General features: G+C 39.1%; 1 protein-coding gene across 3 annotated transcripts; it reads left to right on the top strand.

The window, feature by feature from the left end:
• Window positions 1–202: 202 nt before the first annotated feature.
• On the top strand, window positions 203–19522 carry LOC117462186 (coiled-coil domain-containing protein 178). 3 transcript variants are annotated; one of them, XM_034104285.1, is made up of 20 exons: window positions 203–285; window positions 636–761; window positions 3306–3442; window positions 3669–3721; window positions 3808–3887; window positions 4453–4671; window positions 4774–4994; window positions 6266–6408; window positions 7814–7967; window positions 8060–8155; window positions 8405–8541; window positions 8629–8812; window positions 8933–8995; window positions 9314–9442; window positions 9520–9633; window positions 9812–9957; window positions 10198–10357; window positions 14062–14211; window positions 16482–16616; window positions 18883–19522. In XM_034104285.1, the coding sequence occupies exons 2-20, from the start codon at window positions 704–706 to the stop codon at window positions 19000–19002; spliced, it is 2499 nt and encodes an 832-aa protein (XP_033960176.1). In that variant the 5' UTR covers window positions 203–285; window positions 636–703; the 3' UTR covers window positions 19003–19522. The 3 variants fall into 3 exon arrangements, with proteins under 3 accessions (XP_033960176.1, XP_033960174.1, XP_033960175.1); XM_034104283.1 differs by lacking the exon at window positions 18883–19522 and adding an exon at window positions 17615–17827 and having other exon boundaries at window positions 4468–4671; XM_034104284.2 differs by lacking the exons at window positions 203–285; window positions 18883–19522 and adding exons at window positions 400–533; window positions 17615–17827 and having other exon boundaries at window positions 4468–4671.
• The last annotated feature ends 1536 nt before the right edge of the window (window positions 19523–21058 follow it).

The raw sequence follows: 21058 nt of genomic DNA, 5'->3' as shown, positions 1-21058 counted from the left end.
ACACATAAATGGTCCCCAAATCAGAATACATTTTAAGGCAATTTGTATGTTCTTTTACTCCTCCTTCTCTTCTCTATTTCTCAACAAAATGTATTTAACTTCACATTTAAACGAGTAGGAAAACACACGTTAGTGCTGCTTATCAAAAGTACTTACCTTCTTGCTGCTCTTGAACGCAACTCCAAGCTCAGCCCCTTGTTGCTAAGCAACCACAGCAGAAGATTGACAGCAACTTCAGTTGACTCATGAGTAGAACACTTTATTGGAAGGCCCCTTTTTACACAGGTTGGTAGGCTGTAGCGTTACCACAAGAAAACGACAACAAACTTTCATAAAGCTAACAGGAAGCTGGCACTTAGAGGTGTATTAATGGGAGTAAATTGATAGCCTGCAATTTTTCGCTTTCACTTTCTGCCATGACAACTACCCCCCCTGACCATTAATAAATAATTAGCTAAGTTAATTAAACCTTCGATTTACCGTTAGCTAACAGTGCGAGATGAGAGGGAGTATCAGTTGCAACTGGAACTAACGTTAGCTAACTTTGTCCGAGGGATTACAATACTTTTACACTTCTAATCTGTAAATAAATAAAAAATTTAAATTGCGCTTTCTTTTCCCTCCAAATTTCTCAGGTTGTGTTGAACTTTTTCTCGGTTCCTAAAGAGGATTACAGGTGTTTTCCTATCGGACAGCTTTCAGGATGCCAGACGTTGAGCCGCTCAGATTCCCTTCAAGGGAAGAACGACCAACACAACAAGGTGAGAAGAGTTAACCGTGCTAACGCTAACAAGTCCACTTCAATAGCTTTTTAATTAAATGTGGAATAAATCAGCTTTAGCCCATGTGTCCTTAAAGGAACTAAAAGGGAAATTGCTAAAATGCATTTGTTATGATTGGTCTTAATCAACATTACAACTTTGAAAAGTGTTTTTTGTGTTGTTTCTCCCCTGTTGCATCTGATATTCAGCTCTATCTTATATCTCTCTCTCAATTAGAACATAACTACAAACAAATAACCAATGTGTGGCCAAAGAAAGTATGAGGGGAAATGAGGGTTAGGATTGGTCTTAATCAACAGTGAGGAAAAATGCCAACAGTTTGTCTTTTACACTGCATCTCTGTGCATACTGTTAGTTTATTTGAGAATACTGGCAAATACTTGATATTGTTTGTGAGATACAGCTTTATCTTATATATTTTTCTCAATATGAATTATATAAATTAGTTTGGTTAGAGGTCACAGTCTACATAATCTATTTTGACAGTCAATTCAATTTTCAGAAGGTCCTGTCTTGGTTAAAACATTATAGGAGATTAATTAGGGCTGATTCAATTGTTGCTGAGGGACATATCATGGAAAACAAGACAACTGCCTTGACCGCAAATGTCAGGACTAAACCCTAAGTCGAGGATTTCAACTTATTAACACAAGAACAAATAAAACCTGTGCTAATAACGTAATATATTTTATAGTTCATAATAATGTGTCATAATAATGTGATTTGGAATAAGAAACAAAGGAGGCGGGGACATGGATTAACTCCCATTTAATGTAGTATTTATGATTTACTTTCTGCAACTACAGAGTTAATTCTGAGACCACATCTGTCCACAAGAACAGAAACTTTAAGAACCCACACACTCACACAAAGTCTATACTGTAGACTGTATTAAACTGGAGACTGGACATATATTAAAATGGTTAATACAATTGTAATAATAATTGAATTTAAATATCTAATGTCATTAGTGAAATGAGAGGTGTAACTAGGTGATTGACCCTCAGACCCACATGTGACCGCTATGTGGTTATAATACACCCTGCCAGTATGACATAGTCTATTCAGCCCACTGGTGACATATTGCTTCAGCACCTTTCCACCCCACTTGGTTTGTTCATTGTGTATTAGTCATCTAAACTGCTCTGCAACAGATGGCTCTCATTTAGGGTCTCCCCTCAGTTTTTCCTCCATTGTTCTTGTATGGGTCTGAGTCAGCTCTCTCTCTAAGCATTGTTCTAATTAATGGATCATCATGGAGGGATAACTGCTATCTCAGGGGGAAAAGGTTCAACAGTCTCTTTGTGACCAATTTATTTTTCTCTGTCATCCCCAGACACCAGATTATGACACTTTTTATGATACAGGTGTATAATGACCTTGTGGTGTATGTCACACTTCCCCTTGGGACAAATTAAGATATACATACACATCTGGACAATGACAGCATACATTTGGACCTCATAAAATACTCAAAATGATATTAATTTAATTCATAAAGATGCATTGCTTACTATGAAAATCTATTTTCCTTTCTCTCCTGCCGTAAAGAAAATCACCTCCATCTTACACTGCAGCCTACAACATATGACAAAGAAGGGATAAATCATAGTATAATGTATATTGGTGTTAACTATTGGGAGTTATACTGTATGGTCACTAAAATGTATACAAACAACTAACAATGATCTAATACTTGTGGTTGTTTCCTATTTTCGTTTTTCTCCCTTTTTATCTACTTAACAACGCAAATTCAATTGTACATACATTTTTGAGAAATCAAAGTAAGAGTTCACCTCCGTTTTACATACTGTATGTATGACTTAATTGTGGCTATAGCTTTATACTAAATCATTGCTTTTGAATTCATCATTCAGGGACTGAATTACAAGTCGTTTTTGTGGTAGCATTCACATACCCAATATTAAACTAATATACAGTTTAGAGAGGTCAATCAACCACTGAAATGAACTTGGTGTTCAGTAATCCTCACTATTTTGAATTTACCCAAAGATTGATTTTAGATAATGAACACAATATGTGATTATATTATAATATGGACAACAGACTAAGATGTGAATCGAGTCATTTGTACCCCTTTTATCAGCCAGATGGCGTCCTTTCCCCACTAAGAATCGTACCCTTGGGTTTGTCTCGAGATGTTCAAATGAGTTATCTGCTCTCTCCCTGATGCTTCCAATATGTTGCAGAGTGTATGCAACCAGAATCAAAGAGAAAGTAAAGAATCACAGAACATCTTTCACAGCCAAATACATTTGTCTAATTACTTTTCCAAATAAAGTTACTGGACTAGGGCAAATATTTGTTTCAACAAATGTCTGTTGTGTTCTGATTTCCTTTCATCAAGTAATGGTTCATCAGTGTGTTGTTTATAATATATTTCCGGGGCTTTGTGCCATTATGTAAACTGGATATCAGGATGTGTGGTTGGCTTTTCATTGATTCTCTGAAAGCAATTATTATTAACTAAACTTAAATGTACAAATCTTTCTGTTTCACAAGATCAAGCAGACCTCCAAGGCGTCTGCTCTGGTCGACGTCGCACATGTGCCTTGCTCAACAGTCCCTCGCCATGTGTCAACCGTGCTATTTACCATGTCCAAGAGCTGAAGATCACAGTGGAGAATTGGCTTCAACAGGTAAACTGATGTCAGCTGTGATCAGATATAATAATAATAATAATAATAATAATAATTCCTTACATTTATTATAGCGCTTTTTCAATGACTCAAAGCGCTTTACATATACACACATTACACATATATCATACATGCAATGGTCAGATATAAAAGATTGTAAGACAAATATCATCAGCATGGACTTCAAATCGAATTAAAAGTGTTTTTCCCCCGTCTGTCTTTCCAGTCTGGAAAATATCTGATTGATCAAGACAAACACAATTGCAACAAAGCTTTAAGGTTAGGTCCTCTTCTGTTTTCATTTTTTTACATTTTAGTTTCAGGGACTAGAAGCATGACATTCGTTTAACTCCTTTTTTTAACAGATTTCAGTCCAGCGACTCTGATACGGATTCAGTGACGTCTACAGAGTTGTTCGTCGAAGGCATCGCAATAAGTGCAAGAGGTGAATCCCTTTTTTCTTTTTAAAGTGCAATATGTCATTTCTGATATATTTTCTTAGTTTAGTTTTGTTATGCAGAAAAGCAAACCATTGTTCCTAATGCAGATAAAAGAGCAACATCCTGTGTGCACATCCTTGGAGAAACTCTAGCTTTAGGTCTTTATTGCAGTTGTGGCTTATGAGTTCACAATTATTTTAACCAGTTTGAGATATTAGTTCACATATTTTGTCTAAAAATGTATAAATTAGACACCATCAAGTATGTACTTTTTAAACTTGCGTATTCAATATCTTAATTCTTCTAAACTGATTGTTGTTTTAGTTTGATCTTCTTTGTTGTTTGTTTTTAATTATGCTCTGTAAGGTGTCCTTGAGAGCTTTGAAAGGCGCCCATAAATAAAATGCATTATTATTATTACTTCCATTAGCTAGTAGAATACCATAGATTACCCTGTGAGGTCAGATTGTTTTAACTTAGCTTTACAAAAATGTCTTCAATTATCTTTGCTTTTGTTTATTGAGTTGAAACTAATTATGCAAATCAAAACAATGTGCCAATCTTGTGAAGTTCATCGTCCTCTAGAAAGTTGCCCTTTATCGCCATTATTGAAGAAAATAAATGATGTCCTTGGAGAGGTTGTGTATCTGATCGAGCGGCTGGAGGCTGATCGGCAGGACGCAGAAGAAGCTCTCCTCAAAGAGAAGAGAAGAAAAATATATCTGGAGAACAAAGTTGACAGCATCTCACTATGGAAACAACAACAGCTCGCTTTTCTAGTGCAAAAAGGTAAGCGCCTCAGAGGTGAGGTATCATCTCCTTACAAATGGGTTCTGATGATGTTCCTCAAATCATTTAATTGACTTTGAAATTCTTGACAATTTTTTCCAGAGCATGAGGGTTGCATTAAAGACATCACTGCACTGAAATGGCAACTTAAACTGGAAAGAGAACAACTTAACCAAGCCCAGGAGAAACTTTCACACACTGAGATTTGTAACCAGAGCTTACACGAGGACATACACTTTGCTAAAAAACAAACACCCATTGTGAAGGAAAACCTGGAACTCCAGAGAGGCATCATCAAACAAATCAACAGCGCACAAGCTGAGGTACCCTATAGTTACATTTCTTACTTTAAACAAGAGAAATTGTTTTGTTTTCAAACCCAAAAAAGTCTAGGTACTTGGGTTTACCAGTGTGAATAATATCTGTCTTTGGTAGTAGTTCTATAAAGATAAGTACTAAAAGCAAATTCAGCTATATTTTTTAGATAGAAAAGTAACCACGATAAAAAAGATGAATTTTTAGGCTTGCTTTTTCCTAGCTCTATCTCACTCACCCACTCGCCCTTTTGTAGCTCTATTTTTAATCCACAAGTGGCATGGCACTTGGGATTGCAATGTTTGTTGGTCTATTGGTCCAGTGTCCGTCCGGCACATTCGTTCAGTGAAATCATTCCATTTTAACAATTGACTGGAATGCCATGAAATGTAGTGCAGCCATTCATGCTCCCCTGAGGACGAATCCTAATAACTTTGATAATTCCCTGACTTTCATTTAGCTTTTTTCCTCCATCATTTATTTCCTTCAAGTGAGGATGCATCAACATTAAATGACCATATTTCGCCTCAGCTGTACTTTGTGTTTCATGCTGAATGCCACATATGTTTAATAAAGCAAATATGGCATGAAAGTGTACAGAGTAGAGATAAGAGTGATGCTTAGGATACAAAGGGGTCCATTTGGAATTGAAACCAGTACAGCTTAATGTTTGTTTTTATGTTTTCAAATGAAACAACAGACAGACTCCAAAAGAACAAATGACCTGTTTGTTGTTGATTTACATCACAACAAATAAACCTATACAAAAAGGTTTTATTGATTTTGCACAATTTATTAAGGGGTGTAGTTAAAAAATGCTTTACGTTATAATGAAGAAAAATAATATAAAAAACCAGACGAGTTAAAAAAAAAATACTGCACACTAAAACCAAGCAATCAAATGTGTGCTGTTTCCCCTGTGGCTACAAGGGCTTTTATTGCATATGTTTACTTCAACTTATGTTTATATAGTTATTTATTTATTGTATTCTTATATGCTGCAGCTGTCACTTATTTCCCCTGGGGTTAATATTGTGTTTTGATTGATTGATTGAAATGGATAACAAAAAAAGAGTCAGCAAATAGCCAAACGCTCTTAGTGCATTTTCGTGGCATTTAACATGCCTAATGTGGTTATTGGTTCAAAGTGTAACGTTTGGATAAGGAGTATGATGTGATAATCGGATTATGTGTTATCTTTAATATTGGTACCTTTTATGAAATTGTTCTGACATAATAACATCTGAGGAAACTCAACGATTCCTTCCTTCTTTTTAAGGCTGATGAAGTTTACTCCGAAACACAACATGATCTCACACTTGTGCAGAGGGAATTCAAAAAGATGGAGCAGGACGCCAACAATGAAAATATATCACTGGATAATATACTGTTGGCGACGAAGAATCAGCTCGCTAACAGATTGTGAGTATCAATCCTGACTGCAGGGAAAACAAACTAGTTTACAATCAACGTAGGACATCTGAGACGGGACACATCTTTCATAAAAAAGTTTAAAATCATATGTGCAATGTGAAGGTATACAAAGCTTATACGCTCAGTATCGTTGGTGACTTTTACTTTAAAATAGTGGAATTGCTTCTGTTATTTTAGATTTTTTTAGGTTTATTCCTGTGTATTTCTTCATTTATTTGAGGTTGTATCAAAGTACAAAGGCAGTTACAGGGGGAAAAAAGTCAACTGTTTAAATCTCTTTTGCTTAAATTACCATACAGACATTACATATTTTAAATGTAATTCCTATTGAAAGCTTTCCTGATCATCCTCCTGTAAAGATTGGTTTCAGTCTGGCAGGCAGGACACCTCAAATCAAGATATGGTCAACAGTTTAACCACTGCTTTAAATCAGTCTGCAAGGTGTATTAAACTGCACGTTACCATAGCAACAACAATACTTCTGCTTGATGCTGCATTAGCGGATAACAAGTCTCATTGTAACGGACCTAACCAGTAATTTAACATTGAAATACTGGTGTCCTGATATACAAAAAGATTGCACTTATATGTTATTAAAGTCTTATTTTATATCAAGTGTAAAAAAAAACATATAGATTGTATTCCTGTTCTGTTCAAAAACACCTTTTTAAATTAATGAATGAACTATTCAGTTTAACAGTGATCATTCTGTTGTAGATGACTCTCTTGCAATATATCGTGAAATCGCTTTGAGCACCAGGAAAAGCATTATATCATACTATTTAATATCTTATGACAGCTTTGTATTATCAGGGTGTCCGCGGGGTCTTAAAAAGTAGCGAAAATTAAGGCTATTAAAAGTAGTATTAAAAAGTATTAAACGGCATTTTCCAAGGTATTACATTTTGTAGCTTGTTGTCAATAAGTATATAAATTGTCCAAAGAGGTTGTATTCTACAGTGTGCCTGAATGTAATCATTGCGTAGGTGTGTAGTGTGATTCTGTGTAGTTTATTTATGGCATCCCGTTGGATTTGACGTCATCTGAACAGGACGTCGCACGCTCACTGCTTGATAGCGCACGACGGTTCGTTTACGCCGGTTGTTAAACAACATCGTTATGGGGAAATGCAAGTTTGCGTCCAAATGGTTGGAAGATAAGGAGGAAGGACAATCCATACTGTATATAGTCAATGTGAGGTAAAGTGTCGCCAATGTTATCGGTTAAAACTCCAAGTGGCGATGAGGTCTTAAAATGTATGGGAAGGGTCTTAAAAAAGGTCTTATATGTATTACATTTGTCTTCAGGATTCCTGCATATACCCTAATTATGAACGCATTTGTGATTCCTAAACCTTAAAATGAAAGATAAAGAATTCAGTTTTTCTCTCCAGGGAAGATCTAAAGCAGTTAAAGAAGGTTGACGAAGGTCTGTGTGCTGAAATACAGGACGCTGACAACTCCATTGCAGTTACAGAACAACAGTGTGCAGCCTTAACAAAAAGAACCCCTGAAATAATGGAGCTGGAGCAAACTGAAACAGACACGGTAACTGATATTGTTTACATTTTAATATTTAAAAATCTAAAGGATGTATCAACAGCTTACAAAAGTGGTTTGTGTCACCTTTTTGAAAACAGATTTTGCAGTTGAAACTTAAGATTGGGGATGAAATGCAAAAGAATAACAAATTGAAAAAGAAGATAATCGCACTGCAAGAAGACATGGAGAGAACTGTAAGTATTGTTACAGCAGTGTTTAAATCATGTCAGGAAAACTGTCCATTTCCATTTAATGTTGCTGCTTAGTCCCCTTATGTGTGTCTTGATAGTTCATTTCGGTAGAGCATGAAACATAACCGCCAGACTATGATTGGACTCTCACTGGAGCTATGCATGCTAATAATGTTTGAATTCATGGCACTGTAAGGCGTTTTGGATAAGTGCATCCACTCAGCGGCCCGCTGTATGTTACGTTATCCACAGAGACTTCATGGGGAAGCAGAGGTTTCCTGCACAGAAGAGCAGCTCCATTCAAAACGTAATGCTTTTGCAGCTCTTCGTAAAGAAAACATGGAGTATGAACAGAATGTGTTGGACTACAAGACAAACATTACAGACAGGTAGAGCTTCAAATCCCCTAAAGTGCAGAATAAATACAACATCCTGTTTTAGTTTTTACCGTTACTTATCAGTGTTATTTTTGTTAGTGTGAAGGCAGTGAAGCAGATGCACGAGGAGAGAAAGCAGATGCTCCAGAAAATCATTGACAATGACGAGCAGTGGGAAAAGGCCAAGGAGGAAGTGACCCAAGTTGTAGCCGACCACAGTGTCACCCAGGCTAAGCTGGAGGTGCAGGAGAAGATCACCTTCACGGAAGAACAGAGGGCCAGGGTCAGTGGAAACATATGTACATGTTCTATGTATACTGCATGGGTCATGTTTTGTAAAGGGGAGTGTGAGATAGTGAATGTTTCCTTCAGTGTTATTCAGGGCTCTCTCTGTGCTCTACAGAAAGAGATTGAAAACCTAAAGAAAGATCTGACGGGTCAGATGACTGCAGTGGAGCTACTGAAGGTAAATTCATGAGGATAAACATGTATCGACAAATGTACATTGACATCTTCAATATACACCTCTGTATTTTTGCTAACTTTTTCAGTTTCTGTATAGGAGACTATAGCTATGATAAAAGATATGAAGAAGTGAAGCTTCACAAAGCACAGTCTCAATAAAAACTGCACATTATACGTTTCATAAAGATAGTTTTAAATGCCCAGCTGTATTCAATGGCATCATTTTATACTTTCCTTTTCACATTCCCTGTTACTGTTTTTATACCCTGTAAATGTTTTAAGACTTTAAGATAATGAGTGTCTGCCTTTTTTGCATCAGGGTCAGTGTGCGACTAAAAGTGACGAATTGTGTCGACAGCAAAGGAATTCAGAGATTACTAACAAAAAGCTTCAGAAAGAATTGAAAGAAGCTTCCACACCAACAAAGGAAATGGAGACAAAAATGGAGGTAATGATACAGATGGAAAGAAAGAAATGTATGTAAAAGGGTATACCTAATTTGTCAAACATCTTTTCTTTGTATAGAAAATCAAGCAATTGACAGACCATTTAGAAAAGACTCAATATGAACACTCGAACACTTTAGTCAACCTTGAGAAGGAGAAGAAACTCAAATGTGACAACCTGAAAGCGGCTCAGGTATGAAAAGACAATTCCTCTCGAGTCACACAGTTGCAACAGGTTTACATTTTAAAGCTCAATGAGCCTAAAGCTTGTCATTGATATGGATCATCTCAATCTGCAACTAAATATTGTCTCACTCTGAGCTACCTATAAAAAGGTGTCTTTCAGAATTAATGAAAGTGTGTATTTTCAGGATTTACACAGTGCCACTGTAAAGAGATATGACGACACCCTGGGCAGAATCACTGACCTTACAAAGAAGAGGGATAAATACCGGGATGCTTCGGAGAAAATGGAAAAAACAGTCGAAGACATGCCAGAAGTCATAGAAGAACTTCAGTAAGTTAGTTATCGTTGGAGAATACTCAGTATTTCTTTAATATCAGACTATATCAGCTTTTTTCTTCATATGTTTTATCATTTATATGTGACTACATCGAAGTATTTCTTAAATCATCGTCTTGCTTTGAGTCTACATTTCTACCAGCTTCCCCACTGATGCTGCTACCGTACATTTATTACATTCAAACTCATTCTAGAAAAATAATATCCTCTTACGGCTTTCATTCCTCCTTCCAGAAGTGTTTTTGACGTGGTGGAATTCAAAAACAAATCGGCTGCACTCGTAATGAGCACATTGCAGTCTGATATTAATAACTGCCAACAACGAACACAGCGATCCGTGCAGACACACACTGCTCATGTTACAGCAAGAGAAAAGGAAATGGAAGACACCAAGGTAACAAAATGCTTTCTGTGAATACACAACTTTTTGTGTGTCACATACTGTGAAATCAGAGACAAGCGGTTAAAAAAAAGTACCTCATTGTTTATTTGTTTGTGGATTAGTGTCAGCACATTGCTTGTCACAATACTTCCCTTAAGATGCAGGGGAAAGAGCTGTGTGCAATTAAAATTACAAGCCATGGTCAATCTTGTTTAAGTGCTTTTCCCACAAATGACAACTCACTGTTGTCATAGGCTTTGTCTGGACGAATTTGATGATGCGTGTCGTTGTGAGATGCTGTTCCTGTTTTGTTACCTGTAGGACAACAATAGCAATTTCAATCTAAGCATATAGTGAACAATATGAAATAAGCATATCATCTGTACCCTTTCATATTAATGGCAGCAATAGGCATTATGTAAAAAACACCCTCTGCACAAAATGGCACGTATTCGAACACTCCTTTGTGAGAGAAACCCCTATTTATTGTAAGGTTTTCATCTGCAGGATTACCAGCCCCAGCCAGAGCCTCTTTGCTGATGGGGGTTTCACATGGCTTATCTAATGTGAAATCGCCATGTGGTATATAGTTTCATTAAACGGTGATCAAGAATGCATTAGTTCAAAACAAGAAAAGGCAATGGAGCTTAAGCCGCCATGCATCCAAGTGCAACAACTTTAAAGAAGTTGTTGGCGTGAGACAATTTAAGAATTAGAAGTCTTCCTCATAGACACAACTCCCATTAGCCAGATACAAGTTAGTCATGCAAAAAAGGGGTTTCGTTTTTTCACTTGACGAAATAAGATGATACAACAACAATGCTCCTGAACCAAATACAAATATCAGAGAGAGTGTGGGGTTCGAGGGAAATTGGTCACTTTAATCACTGAGACCAATGTAAGGCACACATAATGTCTGCATTAGCATAACATAATAAGCAGAGTGTGCATTCAGGAGCCGCAGTGCATGAAGCAGAATGGTTAGACTCTTTCGGGTATTTCTTACAGAAGAGATTTCTGCTGATCCAATACTATACTCTTATAATCTCCTGTAGGTCACAGCTCCTCTTTTCTATACAATCTAATGCAGGTCAGTAAAGCTAATAGCCTGATAGGAATGACTCTTTGGCTCTATTAAATACAAACCGCAGAAGATTCTTTACAAGGATAGAATAACAAGGTGGAAAAAGGTTGAGGAATCCGTCTTTCATACATGCCCCTATTTTTTTGATTTGATCAGGCCTTGTCGTATGGCGAGCACAAAGTAAACAACGCAAACTGCCGACGCTATCAGTTTCTTATGGGCAATGAAGTGTAATTTGTTCCATTTACACTTCACAACAGCATCAGATGGGCTTTGTCAGTGCTGCATGGAGTAATTAAACCTGAAATCAATAGCAGGCATTTGTCATGTTTACAGCCCCTCTTTCTGCTGGGTTAAACTCATCACTTTAGTGCTGTTCTGTTTTACTGCAGAGACACACTTCATTATGTCTGCAGGTAGAGTTGAGATATTCACCAGCAACATTTCCACTACTTGGGGAACATTGTTCAAATGAGAAGATGACATGGGGAGAGGCACAGACTCACTTTGATTTATATGCTTGATTTCACAGAGAAATGTCCACTGTTGTATCCACGCTATTTAAATTGCCATGCTATATTAATTAATAGAACAAACACGGAAAGAATATTTGTATTGTACGCACACATGTGGTACAATTAAAGTATCTTTCTACATGGTTATGTACTGTTACTGTACAGTATGTGCTGTATATTGACTCTCCAGTTCCCTTTATAATACAGTAGCATATGTTCTTGGGTATCTGTACATGTCAAGGAAACATTCCATCCATCCATCCATCCATCTTCTCCTGCTTATCCGTGGTCGGGTCGCGGGGGTAGCAGTTCCAGCAGTTCCAGCAGAGAGCCCCAAACTTTCTTTCCCCTGGCGACATCAACCAGCTCTGACTGGGGGATCCCAAGGCGCTCCCAGGCCAGCGAAGAGATATAATCCCTCCACCTGGTCCTAGGTCTACCCCTTGGTCTCTTCCCAGCTGGACGTGCCTGGAACACCTCCCTAGGGAGGCGCCCAGGTGGCATCCTAACTAGGTGCCCGAACCACCTCACTGGCTCCTTTCGACGCGAAGAAGGAGCGGTTCAACTCTGAGTCCCTCCCGGATGACTGAACTTCTCACCTTATCCCTACAGGAGACGCCAGCCACCCTGCGGAGAAAACCCATCTCGGCCGCTTGTATCCGCGATCTCGTTCTTTCGGTCATGACCCATCCTTCATGACCATAGGTGAGTGTAGGAACGAAAATGGCCCGGTAGACAGAGAGCTTTGCCTTCTGGCTCAGCTCCCTTTTCGTCACAACGGTGCGGTAAAGCGACTGCAGTACCGCTCCCGCTGCTCCGATTCTCCGGCCCATATCACGCTCCATTGTTCCCTCACTCGAGAACAAGACCCCGAGATACTTGAACTCCTTCACTTGGATGTCAAGGAAACATTGATCTATGTAATCTTTCTTCATGTTTTTTATATCTGCACTGTACAATGTGCTGCCTCAGCAATTGTTCTGCCAGCATACTGTAGCTGTGGTTTACTTTGAACAAATCAGTAAATTGATCATCAAACTAGAAACAAATCCATTTTTAAATGCCAATGTTTGTAATTGTAAAAATGTACATTACGTGAAACAGGTCACTGGTTCCAATTGTGTTTTAATTTCAGTAAATTAGTGACAATTAGGGATACCAAAAGTCCTGCCCAGAATAATCAACTCTGCATTGATTTATTGATAACAACGTCCCTTCAGTAGACATATCAACAATAATGAAGTCACACAGCACTTAAAGGTAGGGTAGGTAAGAATGGAGAAACCAGCTTGAGTGCGCTAGAATTTGATAGTACACAACCGGAAAACATCTGCCACTTCCTTCAGACTTCCTTACAGACCAATGAGGGCACGAGATAAGTTTGTGCACAGATGGAAGGCTGACAGGCAGGTAGGCCATCCAGTTATTTTAGCCGGGCCGGCTCAAATGATTGGTTGTGCTTTTTACAGCGCTACGGCTTCCACAGATGATTTTTTTTAATGTATTTATTGTCAAAGCATTTAATGTATTCATTGCTATCGGGATATTAACAGCATTCCATGGAATATAACAAAAAGTGTTTCTGAAGTGAATTCCCTACCCCACCTTTAAATACAGCCTGTAATTGCATGACAGTACACACATTTAGGGATACACAAATAAGGTACAACACATAAGGCTAGCAGAGCTGCTACCATACTTATTAATCGGATCAAAGAACCTTGTCGTTACTGATCCAAATTAAATATGTTTTCTGTGTTTTTGTCCTAAAATTCAAAGCTTTTCATATTAGTTATATTAGTTTGATCACACAACTCTAGTTTTTAGCACCACAGCGACGCCTGGTCTCATGTAAGCATTGGTAAAAAGCTTTGAGAGCATTTCACAAAGCAAGTTTAAGAAGCACAAATGTTTTTTGGGGAAAAACTGGCAGATCTGATCCGAATCAGGGGTGCGAGGATGTCACCACTGACATTGTTGGGTGTCACAATGACAATAGTTACAATATTGGTCTGCAACCCATTCCTGCTTGTTTCTTAGTGGTTATTCTAAAGTTACTGTAAACATACTATTGACATGAACCATTTTATCTGAACTTGTGTTCCCTGTGTGTGTAGGAAGCACTACAACTGTCTCTGAAGGAGAACAGACAGCTGGCCACTGAGTACGAAGATCTAATGAAGATCCTCATGGAGGCCAAACAAGAGGCAGTGTCTGCATTGAACGAGAAAAACCATGCACATAAATCGTTTCATTATTACACACAGGTACAGTATAAAACCTTTTCTGATGTTTACTATCGCCCCCTCTCTTTTTAATTATGTTTTATGACTTAGGATTTTTCCTCTGTTCTCAATACCAGGCTATTCTTCTTTGCACTAGATCACTTTTCTTGCAAGGGCAGTCATTTTAAGAAGGTTTTAGTTTGGCAACCAGTGAGGAGGTAACGGAAGCAATCTAATAATGATGAGATAACTTGAGTGGAGGAGGATGATGGATGTGACATAATGTAATGATAGCTATGTAGATTTGCATCCAAGGGGAGTACATAGAGAGGTTGATGGTACATGTTAATTCCATACCTTTTCACATTTTCTTGATTATACTTTTTCTAAGGTGAAACATTTTATCACCGGGCTTTACAAATGTGCTCACACACACACACACACACACACACACACACACACACACACACACACACACACACACACACACACACACACACACACACACACACACACACACACACACACACACACACACACACACACACACACACACATACACACACACACCATTGGTTAGGGATTAGCAGCAAACAAAGGTTAGGATCAGACAATGAAAGTGCCTTTAGTGTGAAAATAGCACACACAATCTTGACTAGTTGAGGGAGACACCTCAGCAGCATCTTAGTGTTTCATTCTTATAGTTTCTGACACTATTTAACTGGAATAGAATTACACATGACAGGCATAACGGAAGAAAGAAGCCACACTGCTTCTGCAATGAAAAATTCATATTATTTGTTCCACAAATGACTAATACCTTTACTTGAGCAATTCCTCATCTAACTGCATGAATGTTATCAAGTGAAAAATGCATGCAAAAATAAAATCCTGTGGACAGGATTTTCCACGCTCATGATCAAAGCCTGATTTTCTTTTACTCCGGATTCAGCCTTCACCATTTGTTTGTTTCAACTCTACACTCCTATAACAGCAGCCTCTCGGCTAGTGTTTAATGCCTGACTTTAGTTTTTATAACAAGCTTATAATCAACAATGTTTCTGAAATGTCGATCACATTTAATCGGATTTGGACAGGAACATTTAATCACCGTTCTTTCCTGTTTCTAATTTAAAGAATAATCTTTGAATTGTATGTCCCAGTTAGTGCATATATTACTAAATGTGATTACCCTAAATTGATTTGTGTGGAACTGGAGGCAACAAGGTAAATGCATTTAACATTGTCAGGATCATTGGAGAGATCAGAACATTAGTGCATGTGTGTGACACACATATTGGAGATGTTGAATTGGTATTTGAAGGCCTTGTACTTTTTAAGTGTTAGAGGTTTGTCTTGTTTTACTAACCCATTTATTAATTATCAATCAAAGCCCACAACACCTGGTTTATCTTATATTAGAGATAGTAGTTTTTCTTTGAATAAGACAGAATGTTGAAAAACATCAAGCTATTTCATATATAAATTAAACAAGTATGAACACATTAAAAAACAATTAAGTGGAAAGACAAATACAAAATGTAAATTAAAAAAAGTGCATTATGACGAGCATCTGATAACATTTGCCAATATGTGCCTCTTGTAGAAATCCTCTTGATTCTACTGTACGTTGTAACATTTCTTTGTTTATGTGGAGGCTTTCAGCTCCTGGGTTTTAACAGGGTACACCATAAAGAGCATTCTTGTTATTGTCTTTCCTTCAGGAGCTGATGACTGAGCTAATTCGCTTTAGTTTTCAATGCACTGGGGAACACATTGCCAAGCAATGATAAGCTTTGTAGGAAGAGTAGAGAGATGGAGGGGGAAGAAAAGCAATGGCATCTATCAGAATTTAAACCTCTTTGCTTGAAACTGTGTTCAAATAATAAAGCAAGCAGCATGTCTTTCCAAGAGACTAGGAATAATTTCTGGTTTCAGTGGGGGGTTCATGACTCTGTGTGTATGTGTAAAATATGTCTTGAGGGGATTGGTATAAAGTTAAACTGGGTGAAGTAGAAATATTTTACTCATCAGCTTTGCAGTCACAGAGTTTGCCTCGGCTAGAACAAAACTGCTGAAGCATTTAGAGAAAATTAACCCCCCATCCTGGCAGCCAGATGTGACTGGATTCTGATGAGTGCACACGAGTGGGCAGAGAAACCAAGAGACTGTGAAATTCCTGTCAGGCCCGTGTACTGCAGAATGGGCTATTGACTGCTTTCTCTATTCCCCTCCATCATTCTTCTTGAACACTGCCATTAATTTCCTCTCCTGCCTTACCAATTCCTTTTCTCTGCCTTCTCTCCCCCTAGCTCTCTTTGTTGCAGAAGAGGATGCACAAAGCTTTGGTGAAAAACTTCAAACAACACAGCCTGTACAGCCAGGCTGAACTGGACCGGTGCCAGGCTCTTTCTCAAGACACCAACCGGAAAATAAAAACAGCCCAGGTATTTGTACATATACATTTAAAACTGCTGGAATGCTGCACAAACTGTCACCATTCATTCAGATGGTAAATCCCTCTATTCAACTTTATCCAGTCTCAGGTATTCTCCCGGATATGAGCGTATTCTTTGCATACTACAGTAACTCCGTGTTATGCATGGCATTGTTTGAGCCTCATCCGGCGAGTCACAGTCACCCTGTGTCTTCTTTGCCAAGCAAGGGCAGCCAGGCAAACATCCACCAGGGCTTTGTGCCTCATTGCTATGGTGGAGTTAAAGACACCACTGTTACATTAGGGTCTATACATTCACTTATCAGATCACAGGCTGATTTGATGGATGGTGTGTCTGCTACAGTGCCTCTGCAGTGAGTGACCCCCGTGTCTGAGACGAGCCCCTCTAGACAACTCTATATACAAAACACTTTGTTGTTGGTCACATTGCATTAACATCTTAGCTTGTTTCCTGTTGTGTTTTTTTACTTCCAAGCTAATTCAGAGTGAGTTTTTGTACACCGCATGGAAGAGTTCTGTGTTCTTCTTTGCGAACAGAGTAACCTTCTGTCCGTCTTGCGGAAGAGTAGCGGCAAGGTTGAAAAGTAAGGATCTTCAATTAGAGGATAATCGGTGTCTAATCTGTGCTGTGATGTGAGATGAGGTCAAAGCGGACAGAGGGACAGTGATGAATCATTATGAAATGTCCTGTCCAGCATTACCGCAGAGCCAGGTGTCATGTAACCATTCCGTGAACCACTTCCACTCTTTTTACCTCAATAGCAGGGCATCCCAGACCTCGAGCTTCACCATGTTGCAATCAGCTTTCCCTTATTTTACTTTTGTTGTTTAGATAAATGTGACTTTATCATCTATGCTGGAGGCGAAATATGCTGAATTTAATTAGATGTTTTCCAGGTGCCTTGTGAAGAAAACGATTAAGTGGTTTCCCTCTCTGTTCCTCCTACTCTGACGGCTGACATGTTTTTCTGACTGGTCTGGTCCCAGACATTACAGGGAGCAGCCATGTCTCAGTGGCCCAGCCTCAAAAGGCCCCAGCAGATCACAGCTCAAGGCAGGGAGGAGTGGGGCACAGGGGGAGGAGCTATCAGAGCGCTGCAGAGTGTGAAGGACAAAAGAGCTGGGGTATTCAAGCGCACCACACCGTCACCCGTCACAGCTCAGCACAGGGACCATCAGAGCAGGCAACACTCACTTTAAACAGGCTCCTCCTGAACAGTCCAGCTCAGCGGCTATCCTTCAAAAAGTACAACCTTTTATGAGAAAAATTAAAAAAAAGCCCTTATGTGCAAGCATAAGCACACAATCTGCATCATTACCTAGATATTTAGCCCTTAATGTGATCTTATGATCCACAGAGAAATGCACTGACAGTACGCAGAAAGTGATAATGCAGTAGGTCATTACTATACACAGATATTTACATTTACATGATATGTAGATTATCAATATTGCCTCTTTGTAAGAGAGAGATAAAGAAATCAATGTGATTGATGCCACTTTTGACTGGAGCAGAACCCGGCTGAATCCCGACGAGGCCCATACTAATCCATCATGTCCACTTAACCCCACAAGCAGAATGTAAGAGAGGTCAGGTTAGCGCTTTCACGGCCAAGGCGTGCTCAAATCACAAGCCAAATGGCAGTTTGTTCAAAAGTAGCTTGAGGGGAAGAAGGCCGGGAAACCCTAGGGTGGGCGAGTGGGAGTGGGTGGGGGTAGTGCTGGGGGGGGTGCGGCGGGCTGTCATCCTGTTACACTCCTGCCAGAACTGGCAGTTCAGCTTTGTGTTCTGCGAGTTTACACTAGGGATGGCATAATTGACAATGGCTAACAGCGTAGAGCAGTGCAGAGCCTTGTTGAATGGCCAGTAATGATTGGAGCAGACGCCCACTGCCCCAGTCTCAGGGGACTGTAATCCAAGATCCTGTTTCTGATATAATTGTTAGTCAGAGAATTTCTGCATGACTAGGCCGGTTCAGATTCCCAAGCTGGTTGACAGTGCCAGGCAGTTTAATAGAAAAACTGGATGCTGAGGTTTTTAAAACAGAAGAGCACTGAACCTGGACACGGTTCACCAGGAGCCTCTTGTTCTCCTCACTTACAAAAATAAGAACAAGATGGTAACTTTACTTTCACAAATGTAGACTCACCATCAGCTCGGATGCAGATAGAGCGAGGAGTTTGTATTATTGCCTTTCCTCAAAAACAGCATTTTCTTAATTAGCTTGTTTTCATTCATCATGTTATTCAAACAGGAGGGGTTGTCAGCAGAAATTCAGCTCATCTCCGCATTCCTGCAGTCCTTGACAGATGACTCTACTACCACTGATGATGCCGGGGTGAACAAACAAGCCGGTCCAGGATCGAATGAGTAGATGCCTTCAGCTCAAACAGCAGTGTAATTGGACATTCACCTGTACCAGACAACTTACTTACCCTAGCACGCTTCACTATTCCCCCCTTTTTACTTGCAGCGAATCCATAACAATGAAACAGGTGACTTTCATGCTGCTGTCAGGACTGATCTAATTTTAGCTGGGTGAATGATTGCAATTGGCTTTGCCTCATCAGATAATTAATCTATGTCACCATTAATTGGAAAAGAGAATAATTACAGGCAGTGTTGACAGAAATTCTACGCTTCTCCAGATTCCAAGATCTAATTACAACTAGTGAAACCCTGTGACCTTAACTAGCACTTAGTACACCTTGGCCACCTTGACCATGTCCATGTGAGGACCACTGTCTCCTAAAAGACCCTTTTGTGTTACCGCTCGCTGCAGCCCCCTCCACTCTCCTCACTCTCGGAGAGGCTGTCTCCCTCAATCACTTTTCAATATTCAATCTTAATTTTGTGGAAGTTTAGCATTTTCAATGAGCTGGAGATGAATGATTAATGAATAAATTTAAATGCTTCATTTTGTCCATGGATCATTAGTTAAGTCCTTTGTGGGAAGGACCTGAGAAAGGAGTGAAAATTATTGAGACATTAGCCTGAAGCAATCCAGGGGTAAATAGTGTGCAGAAAAGGAGGTTGTGTGCGCACTATCCACCGGCTTTCTAAAGAAACCCTGGGGAAACACTGTTTTCAATTTGGAAATCTTAACTCAATCACATTTATACTAAAATAGATTCCTGTTTCATCAAGTGTCATACTAATGATACACAACACCAGGGCCTGTTCCACGTAGACTTTAGAATTAAAGTGGAAATGTTCCTGGATAAAAAAACATTTCCTACAATTAAATATTTTAGAATAACATAATAGATAGTAGATACTAATGTTCATAGGGTTTTTGAAAGAGTGCACATGCTGTTGATCCTCTCAAGGTCGATGCTTTTAGACTGCTCCTAAAAATGGGTTTGCCCTCTCGTTCTGTCTGAGTGTGGTTGATAGAGATACTGTTGTTTGTGTTGATACGCTCGATGCCTCTCCTACTCGTGGGGACAGAGGGGGCAGTGTGAACACAACAACCTTAGAAAGACATCATTGACTGCAACGCGGTCCAGACTAGTGTCTTAACATTGCCATTGCATTTAATCTTAAGTAGGAGGTTATTATTAGTCATTCAACTAAAACATTAGAAATACATTTCTATACAAGTGTTGATTATGTTATACATGTAGTCTCTTTTATGTGCAAAGTTGTATTACATGTTTATTCTGTTTGAATTTAAACATGCTATATCATATTACATCAGCCTGTTTAATGGCATTAATGCAGAATCTCATATTGACTGCTGGTGCCACTATATCTCCAAAAGCACCTTGAAGAGAAAAATGTTCAGTCTGTCTAATTCTTCTTACTAAGCTATGCGATATCTCAAATGAAGGTCCCCCCCACCACATTTATCTCTTCTCTTTGCATCTAATCAATCCCCTGAATGAATGAAAGTGAGCCACAACTGGATGTCATCAAATGTATCTGCAGGCGTGGCTCAAAGTGCTGCTCCTCTAAAAAGGGTGGATTGGGGAAATAATGACAGGACTACTTGACAGCCTTTTATGTTATAAGCTTTTGGCCCAGTATGATGATATACAACACTAGCCTCGCTGTGTTGTGTTCTGTGATACATCTAAGCTGTTTAGAAGAGTTGTCGTATAAAGGCAGATTCTGCAAGAGACATGTTGGGTAAATCTGATTTACAGGCAGCACGATTCTCAATTTCAGCCTGGCGCCACCATGCAGACGATGGGCCCGTTTCGTTTGGATTCACTCCAGCGATTACTTCTGATCGCTGACGTGAAGCCAAGTGAATCAGAGCAACATCCTGTCTCCTCAAGCTAACCAAAATGTGGTTTTGAGATCTTTTTGAAATCAGGAAAAAGATGGAGGTGTCCACTCAAGCCATCCTGTCTTTGTTCATGAGGAAGTGCAAAGTTGAGCCGATGAAGTCAAGAAAAAAATGTGAGTGAGAGAGGTGCTACTCT

Source organism: Pseudochaenichthys georgianus, chromosome 17 (assembly GCF_902827115.2).
Source record: "Pseudochaenichthys georgianus chromosome 17, fPseGeo1.2, whole genome shotgun sequence".
In the NCBI taxonomy this organism is placed as follows: Eukaryota; Metazoa; Chordata; class Actinopteri; order Perciformes; family Channichthyidae; genus Pseudochaenichthys; species Pseudochaenichthys georgianus.
Note: the sequence above shows the minus strand (reverse complement) of the source record. Positions and strands in the feature narration are given on the sequence as shown.

Coding starts and splice junctions, on each gene's coding strand:
- LOC117462186 (XM_034104283.1), top strand. CDS start 704: ATGCCAGACGTTGAGCCGCTCAGATTCCCTTCAAGGGAAGAACGACCA. Junction 8,542..8,628: donor AAGACAAACATTACAGACAG/GTAGAGCTTCAA, acceptor TATTTTTGTTAG/TGTGAAGGCAGTGAAGCAGA. Junction 9,634..9,811: donor ACAACCTGAAAGCGGCTCAG/GTATGAAAAGAC, acceptor GTGTATTTTCAG/GATTTACACAGTGCCACTGT.